At 41.5% G+C, this 21106-nt stretch overlaps 1 protein-coding gene across 1 annotated transcript in view; it reads right to left on the reverse strand.

Moving 5' to 3' along the window:
- Window positions 1-937: 937 nt before the first annotated feature.
- The window catches only part of cpz (carboxypeptidase Z), a 55678-nt gene continuing 35509 nt past the window's right edge, over window positions 938-21106 (reverse strand). The window contains exons 7-12 of the mRNA XM_041199599.1: window positions 13958-14119; window positions 7037-7195; window positions 6815-6950; window positions 5675-5814; window positions 2373-2472; window positions 938-2201 (exon numbers count right to left, since the gene is read on the reverse strand). Coding sequence (XP_041055533.1) covers window positions 1855-2201; window positions 2373-2472; window positions 5675-5814; window positions 6815-6950; window positions 7037-7195; window positions 13958-14119 — 1044 coding nt within the window. The 3' untranslated portion in view covers window positions 938-1854. The remainder of the gene's footprint in view (window positions 2202-2372; window positions 2473-5674; window positions 5815-6814; window positions 6951-7036; window positions 7196-13957; window positions 14120-21106) is intronic.

The raw sequence follows: 21106 nt of genomic DNA on the forward strand, positions 1-21106 counted from the left end.
GGTATACAGGCAGAGATTTAGCTACCTGCAGCTGACCTCATGAGGTCATTGAGTCTTTTGTGGTGCTGGGACCAAGTCCTCCTCACCATGTCAACACTGTTGACCTCGTCACCTTGTCCCATGCAGCAGGAGTCTACCTGGGCTTCCTCCTCTTCCCTGCATTCAGCATGGACTAGTCATGTCTATCATGTACTTCACACAGGAGGGCAACAAGGGCAGTATCACTGAATTCAGGGGCAGCTTTGCGTCTTCTAGAATGCCTCTCCCCATGCTTCAATGGTGCAGGCATCAATGCATGGAAATACATAATAAATGTACAACTCCTCAATGCCAAAGGGTGGGAGACTTGCTGAATTATAAACATTGTACCACCCATGCAGATTGACATGGTTAGCAAAGATTACCTGGCTAAACTGGAAAATTCACAAATTTTCACTGTGTATAGTTCTGCTCTCCAATGATCATCTGATGGGTCACTTGACACTGTCTCATGCGAGGGGGCACTTTAAAATGCTGGCAGTTACCTTACTACCGGGACAAGGCCTGCAGACTCCAAGAACAGACATCCCACCCTCCAGCACTCATTGGGGGATGACAATCTGTAACCCGACCTTGACGCTAATTGGCAGCAATTTGCGTATTATCAGGCGCGCAGCGACGGCAGGCCAGAAAGTCGGAATATTGCTATTTCCAGGTCCGGAACCTGCCTTCGGTGTGCGAGCATATATTCAGTCTGATGTCGCAACCATTTCTTTTACCTGCCCACCTCCCTTCGAACCCTATTAGGCCCGGGAAAATCTGACTCAACTGTTTCAACTTTCTCCAAGAGTAAAAGTGATGCAATTGCCATGTCACAATGATATTCTTTTAGATATGCTTTTATGTCACTATTGATCACTAAAATAAAACAATTGATAAAAGATTGCATAGAAATAGCTCCATTGTTCATGTTTATTAAATATTCGATTTTCATGTAAGTTTTGTAAATGAGCACCAGTCACAATTGATTTGTGACAACTTTTTCAGAAGAGAGAGGGCCTTATGTAGAGAACTATAAGCCTTGCAGAGCATGAAGTAACTGTCATTTCTAGCTGGTAACAAATCATCACTCTGACATAAAACTAGTCATACGGCCAGCTTGAGTCACTCGATACACTATTATGTTACAGAAGTTTTTTCTCTTACATTTAAAAAAATCACTTGGAAATAAAAAAAGCGTTGATTATATTAAGCTGTGGAAGATATTAATCTATAGATGATAAACAAAATCATCTACCCATTGTAATTTGTTGTTGTGGAATCTGCATTTATTCTTGGTAAAGGTTGGAAGGATGTCAATTCCACTGATGCAATTATCGCATTTAACAAGAGCAAGGTGACCCGCCCTTACAAAATTATAGATTTATCCCATCCAGATATTTGTTAGAGTAACAACCTGGTTCAAGCATGCCATGTAGATTAAATAGTTTGACAGAAAATGTGTCTTTTAATTGTAAAAAAGATACAGGATTTTGCCTTCCAAATCCTTCTTATTAGAAAAAGGCCATCTATGCCATAAAATGCAGGTGCACATCAGCCATATAAATTGACAAAGCAATGCACATGGTTTAATGTTCATTTTACAATGTTGCGATCTGTGAGGCCCTCTTGTGTTGAGGTCCTAGAATTATATTTGGCACCTTCAGGACTAAAAGATTAACACAATATGTTTTCAAAATACATTGTTTTCCCATATCATAAGACGATATGGTTAAGGTTACCATATTTAACTGAAGTAAGAGTCACAGAGACTACAATGCATTAATGCCAACTTGCTCATGTCTCCTCCATTTAGTATAATACCTACAATGGCAATTAATTGTTCTTCAGAAGCCAGTCTGGTGAAATTGGTCCCAAAGTGGAAAAGAAGGGCCACCACCAAGGCTTTTCTCCACGTGAAGATGGATATTCATCATCTCCATCTTCGTGTCCCTGCTCAGTCCTCTCCAGATGATCTATCAGATCTAATTCATCCATTCCTTCATCAAAAGTTTCAAAATCAATATCAGGCTCTAGGCGACGCAGAACAAAGTCCACACGACCAGCTCCCTCCATCTTTACTGGTAAGTATATTCTCTTCAAAACACGTGTGTGACCTCGAGCATATGCACTTACAAAATGTGTACCTGGAGGCAGTAGTCTCCAATATTCTCCATTAGTAACTACAACCAAAAATAGAAAACAGTTATATTATTAAAGCAGCAAGTGTGAACATGTTCTAAGAGTATGTCATTTTTTTTTTCCAGAAATGATAAACACATTTACAATGTCATTATTTACGGCAACCAAAGGAACTTTTATTCCTATAACTTGTTCCAATTTTTCACTTTTACCTGAAAGGATATTATGTCGGATTCCTCTAACTTTGATCTCTGCCCCTTTAATTCCTCTTCCTCTGTCATCCTTTACAACTCCTTTTATTCCTTGATGCACCTACAAGACCAGCACAACATCATGAGTTAGTTCCAGTTTTACTGTGTAATGATGTCCCCACACACATGGAAGTTCATGGGGGAGAATTTCAATGGGCACCCACTTGCAATGGGTACTTGTAACTTAAGTGGCAAGTATATCCAAAATATCCATCACTGATGTTGCAGGGGGAAATGAAAACATGTTTATTGCACTGGTGGATCTAGAAATTTTCTGAAGGGTGACTTGAGCCCTGAAAGCATGAGAGGGCTTAGGGCAAGTCCCCAAGAAACTTAGATTTTTGACGCTTTTTTCAAGCATTTTCCAGAAAATTTTGGATCATAATGGCTCGTCTTTTGCCGTAATAACAACAGTGAAGCTGTCAGTGCTCACCATTCTTACACAGTAAATCTGACAAATTTCAACAACTGGCACCTGGACATGTGCACTGAAACATGGAAATCCAGAAATCATTGTCAGGGATACCCAGCCCCTCCACTTGGTCCTCACTGATGCACTTGGCATTGAATAATTGCAAGTGTGAGAACTTGGGATAATTACCCTTTAGTTCTGCACTAAAAATAACTGAGAAAGTCAGGGTTGATATAACTAGGAGTAAGTGAGTGTTTACAAGTGGAAAAAATGATTATTATGATTGAAAAACCTCTCTGGTCTTGAAAAATTAACTTGCAAGTATGAATTTCATTGCTTCTGATGAAAATTAATGTTGGGGATTGAAAAAGAATAATAATAAAACAATTTTTAAAAAATTCTGCCTTTTTTATCTCTCTCAATTGTATCTGTATTTCTTAATCTTTAATTCACTTCCTGTAAACGATTTAAATGTAATTTATATTTCCTGTTTTCATAAATTTCCTTTGCATGGTTCAGTGAGGATTCTTCAATTTGATTTGTTTAAGATTTTTGTTGTTGTTTGCCATGTTCACAGATACCACAGATCTCCTGTGGAGTGTGCCACATTGAAACACATGGCTGATAACTGGAAATCTCCACTGACAAGTCCATGAAAAATCTTTGGGCAACCGTATATGAGGTGAACGGCAAAAACTGGTCCTTCACCGCTGAGAGAAATATCTGGCCAACATGGTTCAACCAAGAAGCCAAAACTGATGTTTTTTGGAAGGTTATGTTTTAAATAAAGTAGCTGCACACAATTTGAAATATCTTAAGCACCCAATCAAATTTGACTTTCATCAAAGGTTACTTCTTTTTTACAGCTAGTAGGAGAAGAAGAGTTAAGGATAATATCACTGGGTGCCCAGTGATCATGACCTAGTACAGCAAGCATGAGTTTGCTCATGGCCACAGCTTCCATGCATACTCTCATTGTGCCAGCTTCTGTGTTTTATTTTTATTCTTTCATGAGATGTGGGTGTCGCTGGCTAGGCCAGTGTTTGTTGCCCATTCCTAATTGCCCTTAAGTGCACACAAGTGTTCCAGTTCTAGGAACATGCACACGTACTTAAAACCATTAGAGGTTCTAAACTCTGCGTATATCCATAAATATATTTCTAGAATTTTGGGGGGGATCTTTTGGGAAAATGTCCCAAGACTGGAAAATTTGCTGATGTCTATCATATAATGCAGAGATCAAGAATGACTAAAAAATGAATGGTACACGCTGCTCCAATTGACTCTCCAAATGGCAATTGGGGTCCTATTGATATCATTGAAACTCAATTTGTACATCAAAAGTCTTATAGTCTAACTTGGGTGAATGCTCCACCAGTTCAAAGGTTGTTCCCCATGAAGGCAACTCCAGGCAGGAATAAGACAGCAGGCATATTGTCATCTCAGGGATACTACCAATCTATTTACATCAAGCAGAAAACCTCAAAGTCTACGCCACAATTACTCAAATTTTTCTTTCCCCATTTGCTTCAGAATCTTTAGGTGTATCCATAAGGCCCTGGCACTTTGTCCTCCATTAGCTTAACTATCTTCTCTAAAATTTTCCTTTTATTTATTATACCTCAATTTGCCTTAAATCAATTTGGGATTTACCTCTTCCCAAGTTCTTCTCTTTCATAAATGCAAAAACATTGTGGGATTTCCAGACCAATAGAGTTATTATAATTTTTTTAAATTAAAATATGGTGCATCAATCTTGCTATGCTGTCAGCTTTGCCATTTTAAATAACATGTAAACTCAGGGAATTGTTTGTCAGAAACCTGCTGTTCCTAGTTTCCCAGCAGAAACTTAGCAAAAAAAGACAATGGTAATTGGTTAGTCATGGTCATGATCACCTCTTCATCTAACTCAGAGACAAAGTGAAGTGAAGACAAATTAGCTGGGCTTAAAGGAAAATCTTTGCCCCATTAAAAAGTAAAAAGGTATATATATGTTTTTCTAAAGATATATAAATATATATTTATATATTTTTACGAGCAAGTAAACTCATGGGGCAGAATTCTGCAGGGGGCGGGGCCTGCTTGACATGCCCCATTTAAATTTTCAGGAAGGTGGGGGCACAGCAAAATCAGCTGTGGGCCCGCCGACCTGTCAATGGCCAATTGAGGCCATTGACAGGACCACTTAAACAATTAAAGGACCTGCCCGTCCAACCTTAAGGTTGGTGGGCAGGCCAGGAGCCCCAGCGGCAAACAGATAAAACATGAAACCTCATCCACCAGTGGTTTGAGGTTTCATGCAGGGTTTTAAAATTTTTAATAAAGTTATTATGTTAATTATGAACATGCCACATCTCTTGTGACATTGTCACATGAAGGGGATATGTTAGGGAAATTTTTTTTTCTATTTTTAATCTTTTTAAAAGTGTCAACGATCTCCGTGAGGCAGCACCTAGCCTCAGGGAGATGTGCGCTCTTTTGTGCGCATGCGTGAAAGAGTGCACTCTCACTTTTAGGGAATCCCCCCCACCCGCTTCCCGTCAGACGTCACGCTGGGTGGGCCTTAATTGGCCCGCCAAGTAAAATGGTGGCAGGGCCCGCATCTCCGGTGGGGATTGGCTCCCCGCCCGTCGGAGGTTGGGTTGGGCCCGCCCGCTCGACACACAGAAAATTCTGCCCATGATGTTTGAGATATCAAAATTTCAAGTGAGAAAACAAAAGAAAACATTAAAAAGGAATTTAGCTGGTTAGTACTTTAATGTTGATTTTTTAAAAATGTGGTTTTAGTCAGACAATACCACAGTATTCCTAATTGACACTTGATCCACGGATTAAATTCTTAAAAAAATACCCTTTCAATGTATGTCAAGAGGGCTTCTTTGTTTTCTTGCCAGGCGGCATAGAGGTCTTCGTCAGAAGGATATTTCTCACACCCAAGCTCCAATGTTATCTCAAAACAATTTGTGTGCAGATAATTAAAATCCTGCATCCCTGAAATTACAAAATAGATGTGACAGTACTTTAAATGTGCCTTAACGTGTACAAAAGACAAACTGTTTCATGACACTCTTGTGACATTTGCACAGTAATCTAATACAAAAAATTAGAAGGAGCAATCAAATGTGTTTCTGGAGAGAACTAATTGAAGGATACGATGAGAAGGAGGGTGGGCTGGGCATCACCATGTGGGAAGTGTGTCAGAGGCAGCAGATTATGTAGATGCAGGGGCATGGTAGAAAAGATCCCTGAGAAATATTCCAATCCTTCCCATCCCAGATAAGCCAAAAAGAAATTTAGGAAATCCCGTCCAGGTCCATCAACACACTGAAGATGCAGGGAGGAGGAAAAGTGTGTATTTGCAGCTTGACAGGAACAGGATCGGAAAGTTCACTTGAATGTTCATCTAGTAATATTGATAAAATAGGAAGAGGGAAAGAGAAGTCCTGTGATGGGAATGCTAGGTAGGAATCACTTTTTAATTGAGAAGTAGTTTTGCATTCTGTCTAGGGATACAAGCGGAATTTGAAGAATCTCCCATGAAATGAGAAGAAAGTATTCAAGTCATGGTTGGGCTTGGGTTTCAAAGATAATTAAAATGGGAGAAGAAGCTTTTGCCTTGAAAGAGGAACCCAAGCTTTTGGAGACAACTTTAGCAATGGCAGAAATGGAAGAGTACATTTGACACAACTTTATGATTGGACGCATTCTGCCAAGCATAACTCAAGTTGTTTTCCCACAAATTAAGGAATATAGTTAAAGAATTTCTTTCAGGATGAGATGTGCTGCTCAAAGTGAAGCCAATAGGATTGAGAACTGAGAAAACTTGCGTAAGTATGGCAAATCAAAATGCAATCACAAAGAGGTTTTAATCCAAAAATTATAGCAGTAATCGGTGTTCGTATCGCCTACTGCACAACTGAATGATTTCACATGTAACTGCAGTTAAATGCTATTCATCTAATTCTTACATAAGCTTATGGAACTGAGCTACCTCCAGCAAAACTGTACCACTGTGCTCCATTTATAATGCCTTCTTTATTAGCAAAGTTGCCTCCACATCTTTCGTCTGTTGTGTCCGACATAATAGGATGCGCATCAGCATACGTCTTAGCCAACATCTTAAACATCTGGAATCATAAATGCAATAATTAATCTGTTTTTATATTAATTAACTTTTTGATAAAGAACACTTCAAACATTATTCACAATATACCTGATCATCCGGAGTGGGTGAATAAAACTTCTCTTCTTCTGGAAGTCTTGATAAATCAAAAGGATAACTCGCTACTAAATCTCCACCATGCAAACTTGCAGAGAGAACAAAAGGTATTTTCTTCATCCATTTTATCACTCCTCTTGTCTCAGGTGCTACCTAAAAGTATTAGAAAAGAAGTAGCACATGTTGAAACATAATAGATACTCCAGTGTGGAATTTATTAACACTTCATTTCACTTTCCTTGAGGTGAACAGTGTCACATAAGTTATATTTTGCCAGAAGACAAAACTATTAACTATTATCATAGAATCATCTAATACTGCAGCACAGAAGATGTCAATCACCTTATCAAATCTGTGGTAGCTCTTTCACAGGGCTTTCTATCTAGCCTCACTGTCCTGCCCTTTCCCCGTTTTGCCTTTTTTTCTCCTTCAAGTATTTCTCCAATTCCCTCTTGAAGGTTACTGTTGAACCTGTAGGCATCAGCTTATCAGGCAATGCATTCCAAATCCTAAACTCACCCCCCCATTGCATATACAATTTCTCTCATGCTGCCAATTACCTTAAATCTACAACCTTTGGTTATCAACCCTTCAGCCATTGGGGACAATTTTGCATTAGCTAGGAATAACTGGCAAGGGCCTGGATTTTGCGTAGCTAATAACAATGAGGCTATCAGTGCTCAATGTTGTTTTGGAATAAATCAGACAGTAACTTCCAGCATCTGTACATGGATAATTGAACATCGAAATCTGGAAATTGCTGTCGGAAATCCCTGTGATTCCACAGAACGTATTATAACAGTACCTCGCCAATACCATTGCATTGATTCAATGTAATGTTATGAAGTTCGAGAGCTTCTCTACAAGTTCCCCAGTAAAGATACCAGAAAAAGTTAGGTGTATTCAGAAGTAAGTGAATTTTTAACCTCACTGGCCATGAAAATTTAATTTTACCAATGTGTTGTTTTATTCCTTCAGAAGTTAATTGGTGTGGAAGATTTAATTGTCTGGCTATATTATCTCTCTTTCTTAACCCCATCAATCTTTACCAATCATTACTTCACTTCCTGTATATGAAATTCAGCTCCATAACGCCTGGTTTTACGATGCTGCAGAGATGGGCTTTGGAGGATGGGTGTTATAAAATAAAGGATAAAGTCCGCAGGGTCTCATGCTGGGATTCTCTTGCGTGCTGGTCCCAGTAGATATCTAGAAGTTCCCACCAATTGATTTCAGCTTTGCAGGTCCAAATACAAATTGCTTAGACTCAGATGAGGGTTCTCTGGCTACAGGTTGATAGCCACACACAATTTTAGGCAAGGTAGAGAGAGGGAGCCTTCTTTACTCAGCCCGCTCTCAAACAAAATTGCCTCCAAAACAAGCAGGTTCACAACTTAAGTCTTTTTCCCTCTCTCCCATGTGATTTCCAGCAAGTTATTAACCTTCCTTTTCTGGTGTTTTTCCTCCATCAATTAAATTGATTGTACTTTAAAACAAGCAACCAGATCTTCCTCAAGCACCATATAGGTCAGGTGATTTCTTGGAAGAGGCCTGCTTGCTGACAGTTCCAAGGTAAACTTATGACCTTTAAAACAAAATTCCAGGTGAACATCTAAATATTCAGACCATGCCATGTCCTTCCATTTTGTAAAAGAAAAATTCAGTCTTGAAAGATATGATTCTAACAATGTATCAGCAGCAGGAAGGACTCCCATCTCATTCATGCCCAACTCTCAACCCCCACGACCCATGCTATTTAAAGATATCATAAGCAACTTTCAGGTTAGTTGTTGCTTGAATTCTACTGGCTATTATTGTAATTGTAGAAGTGCTTGGTGATTTTCTCTTGCCAGAGGCAGGCTGAGTGAGCTTGCACCTTAACAAGATTGCTGATTTCCCCAAGGTGTAAGGTGCCACTGACTGTAGGCACATTGCTTTGCCGGCACTGCGACTGAACTTTGAGAGAGACCACATTGGAATGTATTCCACCTTCTCAATGTTCAGCTGGTGCCAGATCATATGAATTATATATATATATTATAAATATATATATATATATATATCATGCAAATCAATGCCCAGCATCCTGGCAATAGTCATAATGCCTTCAATCTGTGTCAATTGCCGTACCATCTGCATTTCAATCATCATGCCAAACTAAAGGGACAACAAGGACAACCTGCTGACCATTGGGCTCATGATTTTGGTGCACAGCCCACACACACATTGGCAGTGTGCATATTACACAAACCATTCTGTCATACAAATTGTGACATTGGGTACTTGTACAACACGTCACTGCCTGGACCAGACATGGGGGGCAGAATTTTCTGCCTGTCGGGCGGGCATGCCTGACCCAATCTCCGGCGGGCATGGAGCCGATCCCTGCAAGTGAAGTGGGCCGCACTGCCATTTTACATGGACGGGCTAATTAAGGCCTGCCAGTGTGACGTGTGCCGGGAAGTGCTATGCGCTCCCTGTGCAGGTGGGGGGGAATCTCTCAAAGTGAGAGGGCACTCAGGGAGATCGCTTCCATTTTTAAAACAATTAAAAATTGAGAATAGAAAAATCTCTTACAAGTCCACTCATATGACAATGTCACATAAGTTGGGACATGTTCATAATTTACAGAATAACTTTATTACAATTTTTAAAACCTTGCATGAAACCTCATCCTGCCGCTGGATGAGGTTGCATGTTTTCTCTATTTGCCATCGGGACTCCTGGCCTGCCCACCAACCTTAAGGTTGGACGGGCAGGTCCTTTAATTGCTTAAATGATCCTGTCAATGGCCTCAATTGGCCATTGAAGGGTCGGCGGGCCCACAGCTGATTTTGCTGTACCCCCGCCTTCCTGAAAATTTAAATGGGGCGGGGTGACATTGGGGTTCCGCCTGACAACATCCATGTCATTTTATGCGTTGGCGAGTGGGCCCCGCCCCCCCTGCTCACCGACGGCAAAAATTCTGCCCAGGGAGTCCTGCAGTACTTGACAGAGCGCGTGCCGAGATTCACATTGGTCAGATGCATGCTGCACAACATAGTCATCATGTGGGTACTGCCCTAGCTACCATCTATACAGTGACCTGCCAAGGAGGAGGAGAAATTGGAGGAGGAAGAAGAGGAAGGGAAGAGACAATCAAGCCAGTCCCTTTCTAGCTGGGCTGTCCATGATCAACTCATCTGACTGCTGCACCAATGAACAAAAGCATAATTTCCTATTCCCCAATAGTTCCACACCTTCCCTCTGTTACTGACCATCACAGCCTCCATTTGGCCAAAATGCTGCAATGAAAGCCATCACAGAATAAAATTCCAAACCAAAGTTATAAATAAAACCATCCAGTTTTAATACAAAATGAAATGAAATTAAATCATCTCATACCCCATACAAGGGCCAATTAATCACCCTGTGCATCACCTTCATGCTCATCTTCAGTGTCTCTACCCATCCTAGCCCTCCTATGCAGTGTTACCCCAATGGCTGCTGCAAGGCTGGTGGAAGGCTGCTGAATTTCCTGGAGGAGACTGCAGATTGCCTCACAGGATGACCAGGAGAAGCCCTAGATCTCTGAGGCTCAGCTTCAGACTGTACAATCTCAGAATGGGTGTCATCAGTCTGGGATGGCTGGATGACAGTGCAACAAGCCATTAACAGAGTGGTAGGGGTAGGAGGACAAATGCTATTAGCCTGAGAGAGGCAACAGGTTCTTGCACCATGGAGCCACTACCACTCCATCAGGAAGACATACAAGCAATCCTAGTAATGTGCTGGAGGACAGACTTCTGGATTGCTGTGACACGTTGAAAGGCCCTTAAGCACTGGTATCTACAGCTATGATGACAGCAGTCTGAGCTTGTATGGAAGACACTTGACCTTTCACTGCAGCACTATGACTATGGGCAGTTTCTGCTGCAATGGAAGTTAAGTGCATCATGGTTAGGTCCGCAAGTGTGCTAACAGATTTGGCCATCATTTCCACATTGGAAGAATGAGATCCAAACTCTGCATAAAGCTCTTTGCCAAGTTAGTGCAAGACTTTTCCAGGCACCTTGTCATTGACTGCAGCTTTCTGACAGTCCAACACAAGAACATAAAAAATAGGAGCAAGAATAGGCCATTCGACCCCTCAAGCCTACTCTGTCATTCAATAAAATCATGGCTAATCTGACCATTGTCTCAACTCCATTTTACTGTCTGTCCTCATCACCCTTGACACCTTTGTCGATCAAAAATCTAACTCGGCTTTGAATATATTTAATGACCCAGCCTCCACAGCTCTCTGGAGTAGATAATTTCAAAGGTGTATAATGACCCGCTGAGAGAAAAAAAAAATCCTCCTCATCTCCAACTTAAATGAGAGGTCCCTTATTCTGAAACTGTGCCTCCTCATTCTAGATACGCATACATCATCCCAGCAACTACCCTGTCAGCACGCTCAGAAGCTTATAAGTTTTAATAAGATCACCTCTCATTCTTCTAAACTCCAATGCGTATCGACCCAACCTGTTCAACCTTTCCTCGTAAGACACCTTCATTTCAGGAATCAGCCTAGTAAGCAGCCTCTAATGCAAGTATATCCTACCTTAATAAGGAGACCAAAACTGCACTCTAGGTGTGGACTCACCAATGCTCAGCACAGTTGTGAAGACTCTACTGTTATACTTCATCCCATTTTCAATAAAGGGCAACATTCCATTTGCCTTCTTAATTGCTTGCTATACCTACATGCTAAGTTTTTATGATTCGTGTATGAGGACATTCAGATCCCCCTGTACTAAAGCATTCTGTATGAACTTCTATGAACTTGCCCTCAAGGTTACCTTTACTAATTTGATTTGTCCGATTGAAATAAAGATTAAAATTGCCATGATTATTACAGTACTTTTTCTTACAAACCCGATTAGTTCTTGATTTATGCTCTGTTCTACAGTGCAGCTACAGTTAAGGGGCCCATAAGCTACTCCCATCAGTGACGTATTTTCTTCACAGTAACAAAATCTCTCAAGTGACAGCAATAGCTTCACTATAGTAATACTAACTATATCGCAAGAATAAACAAAGAGATGCTTTTTTAATAAAAATAAATAGAAATTACTTTACCTTCCATTCCTCTTCCGTTTCTCCGTCCATTTTTATTTTCACAATCTTCAGGCACTGTTATCTTTTAATTGATTTCTAACCAATGAAGCCTTCACTATTTTTAGATTTTTTCATTATAAAATAATTAACCTTATTTTCAGTATTTCTTGGTTTGCACTATTTAGTTTGGAAGTGAGACATCAACTAGTAAAACCTGACATTAGGTTCCTTAAAAATGATTTGAGAGGGCTTTTCTTTCAATAACTATTAAAACTAATACAGTATAATACAATCACCAAACTATCCTTGGCCACTGATTTTGTGACAAATCAGGAAAAACTGCTGCCTGTAATTGCCAAAATTACAGTAGAAGATCGTTGGAAGCCATAACTGCAAAGTTTATCCATGGGTTCCATTACTAATCCACCAAAGCTATTGTGGCGAATGGAGGAAACACCAAAGAAATTGTCACACGAGCAAAAACTGGCACTTAAAAAGTGCCTTTAAAGGTAGGAAAACGTTCAAAGTCACTTTATATCATAGGTTGCATTAAATGATCCTAACACCGAGTATAATGCTCAACATAGGAAGATTATGCCTCAAAGCATTAGTAAGCTTTCAGAGGGCAGGATTTTCCACTCTCCTTTCCAATTTCAGCAGGAGACTGAAATCTTCAGTCGAGTCATTCCACCAGCTCCCTGATAATCACTGTCAATTTAGGACTTGTAGCATTCAGATTAGACTTTAGCATTAAAATGACCCAGGTTTCACTCTATTGAAGTCGGATTAGAGTTTGGCATTCGCCTCATCTTACTCCTACTGTTGCCCCAGGTCAAAACTGGTATTTAAATGTGGGTCAAATTCAAAGCAGCCTTATACTTTGGAATTACTTTCACTAGTAATTAGATTGAAAATATACACATTAACCTGATATAAGAATCACTCTTCAGTGAGAGGAAATTCCATCTGAGTGAGCTGTACTAAAACCCACATCGCAAAAGTAAAAGACATTACAGAACTCCATTCTCTTTCTTTCATTTGTTCTTAATTATACCTAATGATTTATAACACTGTTGATAAAAGAGATCTACTAATGAAGCTTTTCATCTTGCACTCATCAGGCCACCTATGCAAGACAAACCAACAGTAGGAGGAACGACAATTTATACTGTATGAGAAGACAGTGCTAATTATTTGGCAAGTTTCCTGATAAGTGCAAGGCAAAAAGCTCTTTTTTCAGCAATACTCAAGTTCTGTATTACCAAAGTTATAATACATTCATTATAGAGGACCTGAGAAAGGAAACTATCATTTCACATTTGCTGCTGATGAGCAAGGTTTCCCACCAAAAATTCTAAATTTGTAATAACCTCTGCCTTCTCTGCAAGCAACTTAACTGCAATTGTACAAAAAAGGAAATAAAAGCAACATACAATCAATGAAATTACATGGTGAAAGTCAGCTAGTGGATGTTATATATTGTTGTACTATCTGTAAATATCTGTAAAGAGCTAGAAACTAATTAGCTAGGAACAAATTGATGCATGTAAACGTTCCAGGGAGCCAAATTTCATGGCTGCACAGGAGACTGGTGTGATGTGTAGCAGAACCAGTTCAAACCTGTCCTTCTCTTGTACAAGGCAGCATGGCAAATTAATGATAAAAAGCTCTCATCTTTCCAAATTTAAAGTGTGCTTATTACCAATATTTGGGAACAAAAAGAGAACAAGAACACATATCAGTAGCTTTAGAATGTAAAACAAAATTCAACATCATCATCAACAGAGAGGGATAAAAGAGTCTAATACAATACAATATGTTAACAGCTCATACCTTACCATTCCAATATGATCTTGGAATTGGGATGTGATCAACACGGCCTCCTCGTTTTCTTCTTTCTTGATAAAATATTGTTGTTAGATCTGGAAAATTTCTGTTCAAATCAAGACTTTGCATATTTGACCGTCCAGTGGCCCATCCATTGAACCCAGGACCCTGCATTATTCAGAAAATTAATTTATTAAGACTTTATTACAATGGCATGTATTGTTCATTGGACAGTGATAACTGAGTTCAAATGTTATTCATTGATTTTTGTTAATGCCACTGACTCTCTTGAGTGGCCTTATAGCTCCCATTCCCCATAAAGCTCAAGTCATCCAAAACATTGCTGCGTGAACCCCATCCTAAACCAAATCCCATTTCGCCATCACCCAGTCTGCCCTGGCCTAAATTTGCTCCAGCCCACTAAACATGTCAAATTTAAAATTTTTGTTATTGTCTTAATATCCTCCATGGCATCTTCCCACCCGACTGGTGGCACAATGAACTTTGTTGTGTGTAAATCCAGTGGTAGCAGAAGCCGTTTTGTTAATTTTGTTTCTGTAAAATTAAAAGTGGATGCCAATTATCTTTGCCATTGAATGTAAATCAGGCAGTATACATAATAGCTAATGGATCTTCTACCAACGGTTTTATATCCCCAGTGAATCTAAGGGTCCTTGTCGACAACTCCCTTTAATTGTACTATCTGTTGTTCATCACCTGCTCCCTTAAGGCCACAATTGGTTGTTGCTCTCTCAACCACCTAGGATTCACACGCTGGAATCTCCCAAACTTTTCCATCTCTCCCTCTTTTAAGATCCCCTTTAAAACCCACCCCTTTGATCAAATTATTAGTCACTCTTCATGATGTTTTTTTGGATTGGTATTCATTTTCTCCTCTTGCTTCTGTGAAGCACCTTGGAACATTGTTTTTCAACATTACAGGTGCTGGATAAATGTAAGCTGTTGTTATTATATACTTAGTTCATTGCAAATCCAAAATTTTGTTTATAATGTGGCTATCAATATAAAAACAATGGTGGCAATAAAGAACTGAGTGACACCATGTCTTATAAACCCATTAATGTTCCACTGTCCACCAAAATTTCATTATGTTCCATTATTTGTTCAAAGTGGATGTTCAAGTATCCATGATAGTGTCAACTAAAAGCAAAACAATACTTTTCATCCCGTTGGCACAGTTTCAGATGTTCAAAATGCCATTTTCCTTATCAACCATTTTAGAGCAGCTGCTTGTGAGTAGACCTGTTCCCCATAAACCATAGTTGTGTTATTCTGTAGCCTATTCTTGCATGACTGTATGATTTACAATTATTTTAGCTGGAGAATTTTCAGTCCAGAATATGCATCATTGGCTTCTACATTAGCAGAGTATCAAACATAAGATCAGAACTGTTCCTGGCTAAAATAGGTATTGTATTTATGTGGAAGAAAATAAAGCTTAAACAAATTGGGAAATCACAAAGGATGCAAAACACATACGGCTGAATTTTGCGAGTCGGCGAGTGGGGGCAGGGCCCGCTTGCCAACGCATAAAATTGATGCGTGGTGATGTAGGGGGGAACTCCTGATGTCACCACGCCTGATTTAAATTTTCAGGAAGGCAGGAGTGCTGCAAAATCAGCTGCGGGCCCGCTGACCTGTCAATGGTCAATTGAAGCCATTGACAGGATCATTTAAGCAATTAAAGGACCTGCCCATCCAATCTTAAGGTTGGTGGGTTGGCCAGGAGCCCTAGTGGCAATTAGAAAAAACATGAAACCTCATCCATGGGCGGGTGAGGTTTCATGTAGGATTTAAAAAAATTTTAATAAAGATTTTGTAAAAATTATGGACATGTCCCAACTCATGTGACATTGTCACATGAGGGGACATGGAAGGGAAATTTTATTTTTCTACTTTTATCTTTTTTACATGTAGAGCCGATCTCCCAGAGGCAGCACTTAGCCTCAGGGAGATGAGTGCGCTCTTTTGTGTGCATGCGTGAAAGAGTGCACTCTCAGTTTTAGGAATCCCACCCCCCCCGCCCCCCCGCCTGCACAGGGAGCGCATAGCACTTTCCTCCGGACATCACACTGGGTGGGCCTTAATTGGCCCGCCTACGTATAATGGCGCTCCACCTCTGATCAGGAGCGTCGATCGGAAGCACACCTGCACGTGCCTGCCCATCAAATTCCCCTCCCGATGGGGGAAAAATTCAGCCCATAAATACAATGATCAGGAAAAAGCCCTTTTGAAGTCCAATATTTTGACTTCAAATGAAAATTTAGCAATTCTAACCAGCATTTTCATTTAATCACCAGTTCCTTGTTTGCAGTCAGCCTGGTGGTACGTTAAATTTAAACATCTCTGACAAGCCACATTTATTGCATTTTTCACAACTATTAGTATCACATTTTTGTTCCTGATATTATAGGTAGAAAGATATACTGCTTTGATTTTGGATATATTTTGGAAAGCATGTTACCAATAGTATTTGTGCTGGAGTCTCAACTATTCATTACATTTATTAATCATTTAGATAACAGAATGAGCCATATATCCAAATTTGCCAATGGCACAAAGATTGGAGCCATAGTAAGTAGTGCAGACTACAAAGCACTAGTGTACTCATTCTTTGCTTGTCTACAAATAGACATTGATAGACTAAGTGAGTGGGAGAAACTGTGGCAGATGGACCTCAATGCCAGGAAGTGGTATCAATTATATAAAGGGGTAAACGTTTTGTTACATTCACCATTCACTAGGACTCCAAGGATAAAATTACATAATTTAAGCTTATCAAAGGCTATGGGACAATTTGACTGAGAGTTTTAGGATCTTGAAAGAAATTGATGGGGTAGATAAAGGGAACCTTTTTCTGCCAGAGGGACGTCTGGGGCAAGGGGACATAGCTTTAAAATCGGAGCACACCCATTTAGGAGAGCAACTGGGGAACACTTCTTCACACAAAGGGCGGTAGAAATGTGGAACTCTTTCACGCAAAAAGAGGTAGATGCTAGCTCAATTAATAATTCTAATTCTGAGACTGATAGATTTTTGCAAGTCAGGGGTATTAAGGGATATGGAGCCAAGGCCAGAGCACCTTAGTGCTCTCAATAAGTCTTATGTTAACGGCAATGGAGTTGGGCAGGAATGGTGTGGCTGTGATGCAGCCTCCCTGTTTGACCAGGAGGATCTTTTATAGCTTGCCTGTACCTGCAACATTGTCAGCTGACAGAAGGTTTCACCAATGAAAAGCTTCCCTTGCCATGTGCCCACTCATGTCTCCCATGCACGTCGCTGGCACTTCGCATGAGTAGCAACAAACAGCAAGAGAGTGGAAGTGGTGTTCTAGTTCTGCTGTCAAAAATGATGCGCCACAGTTAAAATTCCGCCTCTGAACTTTCCCTGGCCCCATGGTGACGGGGCTGGAAGTGTGGGGCAGGGGAGGGGGGTTAAGGGGAGGGTGGAAAAGTAAGGGGGAAAGCTCTCCGAGGCATCCAGTCCTCCAGTGGACTTTCCCAGGGGTGGGATTAGAAGCTGGGTCAGCTGCCCACTCCACGAAGATAGGCAGCCATTTAGTACAATTAAGAGCTGTTTCAGGGGCCATTTTGCACAGGTGTTGGTATTTCACCACTGTCAGAATGACCCCCCCCCCCCCACTCCCCACCCACCCACCTGCCCGCCCCGCTGCGTGCTGACTCAATCGAGGTGGCCTCCCAGTGGCAGGCCACAGGGGCCATCAGGGCCAGAGACGCTATACCACAAGGACGGGGCCACAAGGATGAAAGGCTGCAAACCCATCCATGAATAGTCCAGCAAAAGGGTTTCCTCTTCAACCTGATGGCTGTACCAGCCTCAGGCTTTTCAGTTTATAAATGCAATGCAGGCAGCTGAGGATGAATCTGTATTGAGCACCCTTGCGCTCACCTGCCAGCCTTGGTCGGCACTGTCCACCTCTCCTGGTGGGGCTGCCAGCCTGACATTGCTGCAGGCCTTCAGATTTAACCTGCAGCATGGGGACCCTGCCTACTGCCCTTAAGAGGACAGCGAGTGCGATGACGGCCGATATAGAGGCTGCTTCCGGGACAGTTGCGCTAGCGGGCATGCTGAGCATAAAGGTGGATTCAGAACTGAGGACATTTAAGCCTAATGTCAGGGTCTTGACACCCACCGGAAAATCCATCCCTACATCTTAAAAATACTCATTTTAAAATTTCCACTTTGCCAGTGACTCTAGCAAATAACATTGGGTCCCACTTGCTTCTGTATCAAATCATGGCACATTAGTTTGCCTGCTTCATTATGTTGGCACAGTGGAGCTGGAAGTTTAGGAAGCTGATATCATTTCCTGAACATCAACTCTTCCACTCAGATTTATATATAAGCAGGACAATGCAAGAGACGTCTGTCCCTACTCACGACAAGATTTTTAAACAGGGTTAGAGTCCTAGCGCAAATGGGTTTTACCCCATAATCCTTCCTGTCAGGGATAGATAATGGTGGCTTTGCATCACCTTATCCCTGAGAGTTCAGGGTCTGTATATCTAACATAATTGTAGGAACAATTGTACCTGAATTTATAACACGATATGGATATAGATTGCCACACACGGTGCTGGAAAGTAAGTTCAAAACACTAAAATCTCCCCTAATACAGATTTTGCATCTCATTGTGAGGACTAATTTGTTTGGGCAGGATCTTTAGGTTGGTAATTGGGGGCGCGGGGCCCACTTGCCAATGCGTAAAATGACGCGGGATGAAGTCAGGCAGAACACCCGACATCACCGCGCTCCATTTAAATTTTCAGGTGGGCGGGGGCTCAGCCGAATCAGCTGTGCGCTCGCTGACCTGTCAACAGCATATTGAGGCCATTGACAAAGTCATCAACCTCATTAATGGACCTGCCCGTCCAGCCTTAAGGTTGGTGAGCAGGCTGGGAGCCCTAGCGGGCTTCAGAAAAAGCATAAAACCTCATCCAGGGGTGGGATGAGGTTTCATGTGGGATTTTTAAATTTTAATAAAAGTATGATTTAAAGCGTTAGACATGTCCCAGCTCATGTGACAGTGTTACATGAGGGGACATGTCAGGGAAATTTTGTTTTTGCACCATTACCATTTTTAAATTTGGCGCCGATCTCCCTGAGGCAGCGTTTAGCATCAGGGAGATGAGTGTGATCTTTCTCACACACTCTCAGCTGAGGGAATCCCCCTCGCCCACACAGGGAGTGCATAACGCTTCCTGGCAGACGTCACACTGGGCGGGCCTTAATTAGCGTCTGATCGGAGGTGCACCTGCCCGCGCCCGCAACCGCTCCTGCACTTCCCCCCCAACGGGGGGAAAATTCTTCCCTATAAATTATTGATGCAAGTGGATCTTTGTTGTTGAGAAAACTTTTCTTAATTACGCTCTACAAATGTATTATATAAAATTAGATCTGCAACTTTGCAGTAGTAAATCGGTCACAAGTCCTGCACTGGGTGCGTCAACACAGGAAGGTATTCTAGGTAAACAGCATTTGAGAAGGAAGAAAACAAAAGGAAGAGGTAGAGTAAATAAGACACACGCAAGGCAAGAAATAGAATAACCTGTAGAGCACTTCAGCAGAAAACAGGGGAAGGTTAAATGGCACGAGCCATAAAGATTGTAAAGATGTACATATGGCTGAGGAATTTAAGGCAGGTAGGTGTTAGAGCATTAAAACTGGATAAAGTGTGGTAGGGCCCAGCAGCTAAGGAGCTGAGAGTGAAGCAACAGGTCAACACCAAGAGTGCTGAATAACAAGCCAAAATAGTGGTCCAGCAAGAGGGTCGCCATCCCAAGCTCCAACTCATTCAATCAACCCATTCCCAGACGGGGGTGGGTGTGGGCGGTCAGGAAGACAGCCGCTGCCAACAATTGGGGCCCAACCATGTTTTCATGCTGGCAGGCCAACTAAGGCCCGCCCAGTGTGAAACGCATGCATCAACACTGAGTGTTGGGGCGGGTGGGGGGGTAGGAGGGCCAGCAAAAGCTTTGTGCCTGTGCACGGGTGCACGCTTGAAAATCTTCCTGAGGCACAGAGCTGCCTTAGGGAGCTGAACAGTTTAAAACATTAAAAATAAAGATTTCTAAAATGTTATAAAACATGTCCCCTGACTCTGTCACATGAGCAGGGACATGTTATTAATTAAATTTTTAAATTTAAATTTTATTTTTATTTCCTGTTGGAAACCTCATCCCACCCATGGATGAGGTTTCCTAAAAAATGCAAAGGCCGCTTGGCCTTTTCGCGTGCCCGCCAATCACCAGGTTGGACATGCAGCCAGAAATCTCATTCAATTACACTTTTAATGGTATTAATAGGCCTTTTAATTGTCGGCGGGTGCGTTGCCGACTCTGGCACGTGCCCACCAACCAAAATATCGTGCGAGTGCGCGATGACATCGGGACGCACACCCGGCATCATCACTCATCATTTTATGCTCAGTCGGGTTGGGCATGCGCCCGATGGGTGGAGAATTCTGGCCCATATCACCAGTGTTCCCTGTTGAAGAGAAAATGGAATCTGTAGTTTGGTCTGACAGCAATAGTAAGAGGTATGGCCGTTAAGCTTTCACGATTGCCCTGGTCCCCAGGAATAAATGGACATAGCAACTCGTGAACAAAAACTAGGCTCGGTTTCTTTGAACACTTTTTTGCGGTGAAATCTACAGGAATACATCCAATTGAAGATTGTAACTCTAGACAGAGGGCTGCAAAGTGACTAATAGAAAGGAAAGGTGTAATGCTGTTGTAATGCTCAGAACAGGGTGAACAACTAAAGACAATGAAGTCAGAATGAAAAGGGGACAGGGGATAAAATGGCAAGCAATGGGGAACCTGGGATCAAACTTGCAAACAGACAAAGATGTTTGGCAGAGTGGTTAACTAACTGGCACCTGGTCTTCTCAGAGTAGAGCAGATTGCAATAAGAGCAGCAAGTACAGTATGTTAGGTTGGAGGGAGCCCACAATAACTTCTCTCTCACCTCGGTGAGGTGATTTTAACCCTTATTAATGATGTAGGAGCTGCATGGCAAGATGCAAGAGGAAGGAGAGCAAATGGTAGTGGTGGTAACATAATGAATCATGGTGTCATGGAGGTGATGATCTGTTTGGAAAGTGAAGAAGGG

Source organism: Carcharodon carcharias, chromosome 1, assembly GCF_017639515.1.
Source record: "Carcharodon carcharias isolate sCarCar2 chromosome 1, sCarCar2.pri, whole genome shotgun sequence".
In the NCBI taxonomy this organism is placed as follows: Eukaryota; Metazoa; Chordata; class Chondrichthyes; order Lamniformes; family Lamnidae; genus Carcharodon; species Carcharodon carcharias.